Below are 12500 nucleotides of genomic sequence, written 5' to 3'. Positions count from 1 at the left end.
ATACTTGAAAATATTAGTAATTTTTTAAAGCGAATACCCACCCCAATCCCTAGCCCGTTGTTGTTGTGGGGGGCTTCGGAGACAGAGACTGAGACCCAATCCAGGGATCTCCTTTGCCGTGGACCTCAGCCCTCGACTCAAATAATTATGCGTGGTCTTTTCTGGAGGTCATGTCTCCAGAAACTAATCTTGGCAATATTGGTATGGGATTTACACTGGCCTTTGGGAGGAATAGTGTACCACTGTACTGCTACTGCATCATAATCAACAAGGCAGGCAAGCAGGTCATTTTCACAAGTCTTATTCTGACTAGTTCATATTCCAATCAGTCAGGGAGACAAAAACAGTTCCAGTATAAGTATTAAGAGAGGAGTGAGGTTTGGCAGGAATGGGACTGCCAGTGAGATCAGTCAGGGTAGATTGTGCATGAGCTCAGGATTCAGATGTAAATGTGACAAGGTGTGAATAATCGAAATGACTGCGAAAAGAAACTATGCCTACTTGTTTTTGGAGACATTGTTGAAAGAGAATGGTATTGTCTGAGTATGGGGCTGTGGGGGAGAATCCCAAAGAATTAATCCCACTTGGCTGGTCCAAGGAAAGTACTCAAAAGGTTTGCAGAGGTGGAAGCAGTAGAAGGATGAGGGCAGGAGGAAGATGGGGTGGTGTGGAGTGAAGTAGTTCTGTGGGGGGAGGACAATATGGATGAAGAATAGTGACAAGGGAAAAGGAAGTAGACAATGAAGACGATTGTGCAGTGAGATGGAGTGGAGAATGTTGGGAGAGAGGAAGGGGTGCATTCTGAAGGTTGAGTAATGACCTGGGTGGGTGGTAGTATTAGTATCAGTGATCAGAGGAGAGGCAGGGATCCGAAAATCAACAAATTCAAATTTAGATTGGCTAGTTGATGAAGAGGTAAGCCTTAATGCCCTCAATAAGTGTAAATCATCTTCATTTTTGGCCATGGGGAGCCTGAATATAACAGGGAAAAGAAATGGTTTACCCCTCAGGGTAAGGGCTAAGTGAGTAACCCAAGGGAATACCATGCCCATGGCTCCCAGAGGTTGTCCATGATTGACACAAGCCAGCCTTTCATCCTTTCAGCACAGCTCTCACAACTTAGGAATGGGACAGAAGGGAATGAAGAAGATATACAAGAGGAAAGGGGAGAAGAAAAGACCATGCAAAATTAGTTGAATTGAGGGCTGAGACCCAAAGTAGGGGCAAGCTGTAACCTTGGGTCCCAGTCTCTGTCTCCTAAGCCCTCCCATGACAACAACAAGCAAGGGATTGGAAATCATGCAAAACAGCCAACTAAAACTGATATAACAGCTGCAGTGGCATCTAGGAGAAATAGTGTAGCACTGTACTGCTATTGCATCATAGTCAACAAGGCAGGCAAGCAGGTCATTTTCACAGTCTGATCAAACCTTGTTGTTGACAGGGCAGTCATCTAGAGAGATGGAAAAAGTTCTGGTGCAAGTATTAAGGGAGCATGGGGCACAGATGTAACTATTGCAAAGCATGAATGATCTGAATGGCTGCGGAAAGAAACTTTGCAGACTTGCTTTTGGAGACATTGTTGGAAGAGGATATTCTCAGAGTAAGGAATTGTAGGGGGAATCACAAAGAATTGACCCCACTTGGCTGGGCTAAAAAGAGTGCTGAAAATCTTTGTAGAGGTGAAAGTAGTAGGAGGAGTTAGGTGGGAGTAGTGTGGAATGATGTAATACTGTAGGGAGGAGGACGATAACGATGAAGATTAGTACTAAGGGAGGAGGGGGCAGAAAATGGATCAAGTTGACATCAAGCCTTGGGGATGGGTAGAAGTAGTGGTTGGAGCTGTACTAAAAGAGAGTCAGGGGTTGGGAAACCAGAGAAGCCAAAGTCAGACAGGCTAGTTGATGAAGGATCAAGCCTTAATGCCCCTAATATGGTTGTACCTGAAATATAAAGGGAAGAGAGATTGACCAAGGAAGTACTGTGACCATGGATCCCCTAGGCCTTTCATCCTTTCAACACATCTCTTACACCTTAGAAAGTAGACAGTAAAAACCTATATTTTTGCAATGACAGAATAAAGCCTGTTGAACCAAGATTCTAACACAATCAGCAATATGATTTCATTATTCAGCGACTTGCAACTTTGTTTGAAAGTGCTTGCAAGACTTAATTCCTTTTTCTGACATTTATTACAGATTTTGTAATTTCTGAAAATCATTGATGTCTTTTATTCACATTCCGTATTATACATCACTGTATATTATTTGTAACACTATACTTACATCATCAAATTCCTATACTCATGTTATGAGAATTTAGGGAAAAATAAAACAATCAGTTCATAATATAAAAGTAAACTTTTATTTCTCAAGCACTCTTTTAATACAGACATCTGCATAAAGGTACACTGCAATGATTATCATGAATATCTTGAGGTCATACATATATATTTTTTGAAATAACTAGCTTTAGACTTTTAGTAAATACACTTGGCACCACTTTACCAGTCATTTTATCTTTGGAAATTATTGCACAAGAATCCATGGTATATTTTCACAATCCCATTCTAAGTAAACTACTATTGTATTTTCAGCTCTTGTTAAGAAAATGGCAAGCAATATACACTTTACTGCCAGTGTAGTACTTCTGTATTGAACAGGAATGTGTAATCATTCTCTCATATTATCAAAAAGGTACATTCTTTACTTTACTGCAGTTCTGGCTTTTAAATTTATGCATAAAAAAGACAATAGTATGTAAACATATATCTTAATTCTTTATAGTTTTGTATTCAAATTTTCATTTTGCATTTACATTTCTCTAAAGATTAGTATTTATAATGACTTGAAAAAATAAATTCTGTTAATCCATTTTCTGTAGCAATACTCATGATTCATAAACAAATTAAGAATATGAAAAAAGTAATTGTATATTTATTATTTGCATCTAAAAAATATGTTCTGCGTCAGTTGTCGATACTCTTTATTTCCCTCAAGAACATTTCCTATCACAGAATGTATATTTAAGTAACCTAGACATTAGATTCAAAGTCTTTCTTTAACTTGCTGTGTGGCTAATGTTTGTCCACTGAGTTGCTGAAAGTTATATTTACATATTGTAAACTGAATCAAAACAGTTACAAATAAGCAAAAATAAGTGATAACTTTCTGTCACTGTAGTGCAGGATTTCTTTTACCATATGATTAAACAAAGGGAACACCTCATATTTGTATCTTCACAAAATATATATATTTTTTTAATAGTATATTACTGCCTGCAATATACATGGCCACAAAGATTTTTCTTTAATTCAGAGTACAGTACAATATTAATATGCCAATTATTTAATGCATTTGCAATTACTTATTTTTCATTGTATTAAAAGAAGTCAATACTCAATGAAAAAAAAAAACATAAATAATAACAATGGAGAGTATATATAAAATTACACAAAAGCTACATAAAAATATTGCCATTTCTATAATGTTATAAGTTGAAAAAAATCAAAGGCACTTTTCAATATTGTTCACTGTTACATTATCTTAATTTCAATTTTTCTTTTTCTATAGTATTCATAGAAAAAAAAAAAAAAAAAAAAAAAAAAATCTATGCTTATTTCATATTCCAATAACATTTAAGAAATAAGGTCTGATTATTGGTGCATGCAATATCATATATGCAAGACTATATACCAATCAACAAGACTGAGACACATAATGATATATTGAAATATACACCATATACATGCATACATACATATTACTAAGTGATATGTATACTGTACATATGTATATACTGATGAAGTATTTCTCATGTATCTGTTTTTCTGTGTGTGTATGTGCGTGTGGGAATGTGTGCGTGTGGGAGTGTGTGTGTGTGGGAGTGTGGGAGTGTGGGAGTGTGTGCGTGTGGGAGTGTGAGCGTATGGGAGTGTGTGCATGTGTGTGAATGTTTTTACTCATTGAACTCGAAATATATCATTACTCTCTGCAGTGACGTTAACAAAAGTAAGGACACTCATCCAAATAACAGTGCAATCTCTTGAAACATACTTTATCATATATATTGTATATGACACAACAAAACTTCTTAAATGGTAAAAATCATCAACCAAATCTAATAAACCTCTGAACAGATGCAAAACAAACTACATAAACAAAAGTCAGGACAATATTAAATTGTAAGATAAAAGAAAAGATGGTCTTACCCCAGTTACATAAAGATTTGCGGCAAGATAAGGAAATTAGGATTGTGAAATGATACAGTTTTGTGACAACTCAAAATATATCAGTATGGAGTTGTAAACTATTAATCTTTTGAAAACTATCAATCTAATACCTTCATTTTCTGATTGTGATATATATGTGATATTCCAAAATTTCTGGTTAATTTACTTAGAACATCAAATAAAATATTACTTTAACAAAGGTTTCATCAGTGGATCCATTTCTATCAAAAGCTACTTAAAACTACGTGTGTAAATTTTCCCAATTAGTGGAGTCGTTTATTTCTCTTGAAATAAACATTAAGTAACCTTTCATTCATACGTTACTTACATAAGAATGTGATGAAAACACCACTCTCCATTAAACAACCACAGGTAGTAGTAATAATGATGATGAGGATGATAAACACGGTAACATGATGATAACGCTGATGATAATGAAAATAATAATATTAATAATAACAATGCTACTAATGAGATTAATAATAACAATAACAGTAATAGTAATAATAATAATAATGATCATTACAATGATAATAGTAAAAAGAATAATAAGAACTAATATCATAATAAAACCAAAAATAATATAAGTATCAATAAACACCAATCCTTTCTTGCGATATCTAACATTATTTTATGCCAATTTACAGATTTTACAAACATGATCAACTATGCACCAATATTCCTTTTCCTTGTCAAGTAATTCACGAGGGAGGCATTTGCTTGGATGACTATGGAATGCATATCTGAGACTAGCCTCGTCTAAAATAGTGTATTATCTCTTTTAATTAACTCTAGAAAAGTGATTTCTACTCTTATTAGTAAATGAACCTAAAGAATATTTTTTTTTCTAAGTTACACAAAAAGGGATTTTCAACTATTATGAGTGAATATACAGTTAATAAATATGTTATGGGTGATGAACCGTATTCATGTTGACAAGTGTGGAAAAGTATGAATAAGGATGAATATCTCTTGTATTGTGAAGATATTCGTTCTCATTCATACCTTTCCACATTATGGGTGATATCTAATTTGATGATTCTAAATGACTATAAAAATTCCTACTTTATAATGGTGAGATGTGAGGGAATTGCAATGGAAGTATCAAATGTTGAGCAAAACCTGATGTTTGGATTGTAAAAAATGACTTACAATGTGATGAAAATAATTTAACACACACAGGAACAATAATTAATGACAGCAATCTTTTTATTTAATTTTTCTTCATTTTAATTTCTTCAAGGTTTTCAAGACATGCAAACAAACAATTCTCTCTCGAATTCTGTTAGTCCCCATGTGACTTATAATGAAAGCTGCTATATACCTTATACCACCCCCCACCGAAAAAAGAAAAGGAAAGAAGGAAACTAGAAGAAAAAAACAGATAAGAAGGAAAAAGTGGGATAAACAATAACTGAAAGTCAGCAGTGATAGTTTTTCTAACTTTTATAACCACTTTCACATCACTGATCTATTTACTGGAAATAAAAGGTTGGCATATACATATATACCTTTGTTCAAAATTGAACTCACAAATCTTCGCAAACACAAAATCTTAGCTCATCTCATTCGATAGCTATCAAAATACCTGGAATGATATAAAACAAATATCTGTTTCTAGGTGCTTACATTATGACCAAGAAGGCTGCATGCAATAATATGAATTTCCCGGACAGTTGCATCACTTTCATGCTTTTGAAAGGTCAACAGACTGGATCAGTTGACTTTACTCTGTTGGAATGAACTTGAAATAAAGAAAAAATAATGGCAAATGAAAAGGTAAATGTAAATGTAAACAGGCACAGGGAAGTGGATTTTGATACACGTAATAACGGTGCCAATAAAAGGAAGAATGAAATAAAATGAAAAAGTAACTTTGGACGCCTGATAACCATAATTTCTTACAATATATTTCATTCTTACCATTTTCAGACTATATTTCTTATATTCAAGACCTTACTACAAAACCAAAAAAGAACAAAGGATAAAATATGTAGTTTTACTTTACATCCATAAAAAACACACAAGTTTAATCTCATAGTTTACTCACACAACTCACACCAAATTTCTATCTCCTTTCTGAAATGTTTTAAACATCTCTCATTACATCTAAGGTTTGCATATGATATATTATTATTGGCATATAAAAAAGGCTACAACGGTTTCTTAAAAGATACTGGAATGATGAGCGATTAATGTATTTTCATGATACTCTATCCGACTTCCTCTTGTCCAGGTAGGAAAATAAATGTTACTTAAGTTTACTGACCTACTTACTTTAGGCACTTGGCGAAATATTGCCTGTGTATGGTGTGAAAATTATGACAGAGTTAAACACTTCACGAACCACAACCAACGGTAATAACATAATCATGACAAAGAGGAAACATGTTGCAAAATTTCAAAAGTTTTACTGAAGATGTGAATGTGTGAAAGTTTTAGAAAAGGTCCCCAACTTGAAAAGAAAAAAAAGAAAGATATGAAAATCAACTTCAAAAACGAAAAGTGTCATGCTGTACAACCATGAAAAATCTGCCAATGTAACACACAAACCCTAATGCATGTATAAGAAGCTTAAGAGACAGAGTTGGCATAAAACCCTTAAACATTTTGATTACAGGCATACAGTCAGAAAAGACCTGGATAAGATTATACAGTTTTACTTCCACTGCATTCATTTTCCCAAAAGCCTCTGTTTACTTCCAGCATTAAACTAACCATATTATATTATCTTTAGGCTTTTGTGGCTGCCTTCCAATGCTAAAATGATCCTTTATCATAATTCAACTCCAAGTGTTCCTGAGATCTGCTCCAGATAGTGACTTCTTAATGGTAGGCCATAAATTCTTTCTTTATCTATTGCTGCACACTGGGAAAAAAGAGAAACAAATATTACTGAAATACAAAAAGCTAATGCAGACACAGACACAAACATTTAATCATTAAGGATAAAAAAATCTGCGCAATGACAACCAACTACTGCTTTCTACTTCCATATTCATTTCACACCCAGATCTAGACACACACACACACACACACACACACACACACACACACACACACACACTCACTCACTCACTCACACACACACACACACACACACACACACACACACACACACACACACACACACACACACACACACACACACACACACACACACACACACACACACACACTCACTCACTCACTCACTCACTCACTCACTCACTCACTCACTCACTCACTCACACACTCACTCACTCTCTCTCTCACAGGGTTGGAATAAAAATGACAACTTACAGAAGCATGAGAAGCATTGACTTGTATCACAGTTTCGGCATTTTGGAAGAGGTCAACATCCCATCTCTTCTTACGCAGCCAAGGTCCCAGGGGCAAGATGTGGCCCTCGGTTGTGAACATGTACTGGTGAGACTTCAAGTTCACTGGGTTGTCTATGTCGAAGAGCTGAAAATGGAGGACGTTTAACCATATGGTGATGGGGCCTGATTCATTTGAGATGTATTATTACGCAATAGTCTATACTTTGTGGCTAGGCCTAAGTTGTGTACAGCTGGCCCACCTGCTGTGAGTCCTGATCTGAATGAACAATATTATCTTGAACATCAATTTTCTCATTTATGCCCTAAAAAAGTGCACATCTAAATATAATAAGAAAAACATTCTTTCACAGGAAAATAAAAGTTATAATTTACATATGCCTCAGCCACTTCTATCCTGTCAAGCAAGAAAACTAAATATCCAGTAAATCTCTCTCTCTCTCTATCTCTCTCTCTCACACACACACATAAAATACAAACAAACAAAAAAAGACCTACAAGGTACAAGTATTTGCAAGTCTCCGAAAGGAAGAAGGACTCCATGCGATCCTCAAGTGTCATGTCAAGCACTGAGTGGACGGTAGCATAGCCACACTCCGCCCGCGTCAGGTTATTCAGCGATGTCAGGATATCTCTGCCCACATGTAGGTAGAAAGGGTTGCGTGTGGCCTAAGAAGGAATACACAGCCTCGTTATTTTTAAAACCTGTATTAACACATCTTGTTATACTTTAAGGACTTTTATCAATATAACTTTTATCCTTTGCAACTGGCTGTTCTCCTGCTTTACTGCACGAGAACTTGTAAAATAGAAGCATTGTCATACTTGCAGATGCATAGAAATAGTTAGTGATAAAACAGAAACTGTTCAAACTCAAAGAATCATTATATAATCCATATAATAAAATGATCATGATGATTATTATAAAAAATGATAACAATAATAACAATTATATAATTAATATAATATAATAACCATAAGAATAGCAATAATGATCAATTAAACCATGCAACAATGATAATCATTACCCTTGGAAACCCTTACACATCCCTTCTTACCTTCAGTGTATACTTTGTAAGTAATTCTACATTCCAAGCACTATCTACCTATCTAAAACTATCTATCTATAACAATTCCTGGCAAAACACTATCTCATTCCCCTTTTCCCCCCCATCTCTTTTTGTATTATTTTTCCTTCTTAGCTTTTAATCCTTGGCTTACAAAAGGAAAGACGTTAGAGAAAGGACAATATTTACCTGTGTGATAGCAAGCAAAATCTAAGGCTTCTCCTACATTCCCTTCCAATGCTACTGAGACAGCTTGCTGTCAGAAGGCATAGAGACAAGGTTAAATTTTTGTTTAAATGAATCCATTAGATGGAAAGAAAAAGAAAATAGAAAAGAAAGTGACTTCTATGTTTCTTTGAGGTGAGTAAATATAGTCACACACCTAATATTAAACATTTTATTAGACACCAAAAACAGCATGTCAAATAAATCTTTTCTAATGCTCTGACTCACACCTCTCTTAATAATCAATGAAACCATTTTCAATTAATAACACAAAAATTTGGAAGGAGATATAGAAGAAAATAGTGGATAGCAAAGATGGCTGTTTCAGAGAGTGAAATAGAAGCTTAGAAATCTAAGAAAAACAAATACAGAAATCAAGAGGAATACTAAACCATACACAAAACCGAATGACTAACAAAACATTATTAAAATTCTTAATCCAAGGCAGAAAGTTGAGAGACACCTGAAGAAAAACAATGTACAGTCACTCAAGTAGCTTGACCCAATGGTGCCTGGTTATTGCAATATCCACTGTAGTTTTATTTTGTGAATGTTGTTTACACACAGATGGCTCAACAAGGATTCAATTAGTGGGCCTAACTGACTTATCCTGGTATCCCGATTCTTTGAACTTTCTTAATCTTTTCTAATGCTATTAACCCATAGCCGACGGGTGGCATGTACGTACATGCCATGGCTGTTGTGGACCGAAAAACGGATGGCATCATATCATGCCCACTCCTGCACCACTGGCTCATCGGATGGAGTTTGTTTTTCTCCGATAGTAGTTTGCTTCATTAATATGGTAAAGATTATAGCAATGGCACCTACAATGAAGGTAAACCTTCAAAATTATAATATCTTTTATAAATCATAGCAAAATAAAAGCTTTTAGGTGCCAAATGTCTCTTGCAAACTACCGATCAAGCTGGGCGCAAACAGGGGACACTGCCGATGCACACCAACAATCCCGTTATTACGTCTACTTGCCAAACATTTTTACCCGTCAGCACTAGGTTAATAATAATACTGTCATTATCATTACTGACATAGGGATTAACACAATGTTATTTCCATACTAATAGTAATAGGAAACAAAAAATAAATCTTTAAAGACAATCAAGAAAACAGGTAGGTGTGTAAGACCAGCAAGGACTAGTAAATGACCCCTTAGTGACTGCTGCAAAAAAAAATTACAGTGGACAGTTTAACCCACTGCCGATGGGTAAAAATGTTTGGCAAGTGTACGTATGGACGGGCTTGTTGGCGAGCATCGGCAGTTTCCCCGTTTGCGCCCGGCTTGATCGGTAGTTTGTGAGTGACATTTAGCACCTAAAAGCTTTTATTTTGCTATAATTTATAAAAACATTAAAATTTTGAAGGTTTACCTTTATTAAAGGTGCCACTGCCCAAAATATTTACCATATAAATGAAGGCGTTACTATCGGAGAAAAACAAACTCCGTCCGACGAACCAGTGGCGCGGGAATGGGCATGACACGATGCCAACCTTCTTTCAGTCCACAACAGCCATGGCATGTACGTACATACCACCCGTCGGCTAGGGGTTAATCTAACATAGATAGATTACTGTTCCTTAACTGAAGTTAATATTACTTAACTGATTTTACATTGTTTTTTCTTGGTGTCAGCTGAGTTTATTGTCAATTTTCAGCCTTGGATTAGGAATTTCATATCTGCTTACCAAGTGCCAGAGGATTCCAGTATTCTTGTCACTGGATTATGAGTAAGGTTCAGCATTCCTCTTTATCAGTCCATTTATGCATTAATTAATTCATTTTTAATTTTTAAAATGGACATGGCATGTATTTTTGCCATCCCAGCATCACTGGGTTAAGCATTCACAGATGTGTATTGCTTCAATTTGCAAATGCATTTATAATTCCAACAGAAAAAAAAAAAAAAAAAAATCTGACACAGCCACAAAATAGTTTTAGTTTTATATTTGTGTTTTACATATAGTTATGATTGAGTATACTTGAAATCTGGTACTCTGCTCTACATTTAAAGGATATCTATGAGGGAGAAAAAGTATTACCTTTGAAGCCAAATGATGTACAGGAAAAAATAAACTATTGAGAGGATAAAGATAAAGACATAAGTGGAAATAAAGATGGATACAGAAAAGGGAAAAAACAAACCAGAAATTATTTATATAAATGGAGAAAATACAAAAGCGGTGAGTGGAAGAAGAGGAAGAGAAAAATTATATCTAAAAAGGTTAAATACAAGAAAGAAAGAAAAGAGGAAAGGTACCTGATACAGCAGATAAGTTGACTCCACAAACTCTGGTCTCAAAGGGTAAAACATCACATCCGGAGAAATGCGTTGCCAGTTGAACCTCTCAGGCAGAACCCCATACTTCTTCCAGATTGTGTAATACAGGGCATGTGTGCAAATGGCCTCTTCCATGTCTCCGGCTAAAACCTGGGACAAACAGCTTTCTATTAATCTCCAAGGGAGGAATTTGGGAGACAAGGACAGTGTGCTTATGTTAACCCATTTACAACGAGTGTCCCACATATGAGACACCCGGAAAAATAAACACTGCCGGGCGTTCTGCCAGTGTAACGCTGGATCGGAGCTTGCACTCTGATTCCGTCACAGGCTGTGGCCAGCACACAGGCAGATTCCAGGCCAGCCCTGTGTGCTGATTTCTGAGCCGCCCGGAAACTATTATTTATGGCTTCAAAATATACCTAGTGGGTTAAAGCACATGATGGATACTTAAATAAATTAAGGATAAAGAGAAAGTGTTGAGAGAGCATATGATAGACAGATATAGAAAGGGCATGATGGTAGGAAGCAGAAAATCTATGTGATGGTTTATTTTCTTGGGTATTGGTACTGTTCTGTGTATTTCATTTTTGGAAAATGAAGAAGAAAAGAGTTGAACTAATCCATAAAATCACTCTTTATACCTTCACTGTCTATGTGTAATAATGCAATCTAATGCATTTAATAATTAATTCCAATCATTCCTTTTTTGACTGAGTAGTTGTATATTTGATATACAAATGTTTATTATAACACACACACACACACACACACACACACACACACACACACACACACACACACACACACACACGCACACACACGCACACACATGCACGCACACACACACACACACACACACACACAAACACACACTCACTCACACACACACACACACACACACAAAAAAAAAAAAAAAATCCTATGTCCAACTGACTGCAGGAGCCTGTGATAGGCTATCATGCTGTTACAATACTGTTATTGCCATGTTATCAAACATGTACCTGATTCTGAGTGACAGGCATAGTAAAAGAGCCAACCTCCCTCTTGGACACATGCTCCCCAACTTTCCATAATATATTAATGTTCTTCTTCTTCTTCTTATTATTATTATTATTATTACTATTATTATCATCATTATTATTATTATTATTTATTTTTATGTTTACAGAATTGACAGTGATTCTAGATTGATCTTGAGCAAAATAAGCCACATTTTGATAAAATCAATTTCCACATGCCAACGATTATGCTCTCTTAATAAAAGGCAAATATTATATGCTTATCAAATGCAAATTAGAGTAAAAGGCATTGGGGGTATAAGATAAACATATGTATATTAAGCAAACCCTGACTAATA

General features: G+C 35.4%; 1 protein-coding gene across 1 annotated transcript in view; it reads right to left on the bottom strand.

Moving 5' to 3' along the window:
* Positions 1 to 2341: 2341 nt before the first annotated feature.
* The window catches only part of LOC113799919 (ER degradation-enhancing alpha-mannosidase-like protein 1), a 20219-nt gene continuing 10060 nt past the window's right edge, over positions 2342 to 12500 (bottom strand). The window contains exons 7-10 of the mRNA XM_027350621.2: positions 11120 to 11290; positions 8050 to 8220; positions 7514 to 7678; positions 2342 to 7100 (exon numbers count right to left, since the gene is read on the bottom strand). Coding sequence (XP_027206422.2) covers positions 7008 to 7100; positions 7514 to 7678; positions 8050 to 8220; positions 11120 to 11290 — 600 coding nt within the window. The 3' untranslated portion in view covers positions 2342 to 7007. The remainder of the gene's footprint in view (positions 7101 to 7513; positions 7679 to 8049; positions 8221 to 11119; positions 11291 to 12500) is intronic.

The sequence above is a fragment of the Penaeus vannamei genome, chromosome 9 (genome assembly GCF_042767895.1).
Source record: "Penaeus vannamei isolate JL-2024 chromosome 9, ASM4276789v1, whole genome shotgun sequence".
NCBI classification, from domain to species: domain Eukaryota; kingdom Metazoa; phylum Arthropoda; class Malacostraca; order Decapoda; family Penaeidae; genus Penaeus; species Penaeus vannamei.
Note: the sequence above shows the minus strand (reverse complement) of the source record. Positions and strands in the feature narration are given on the sequence as shown.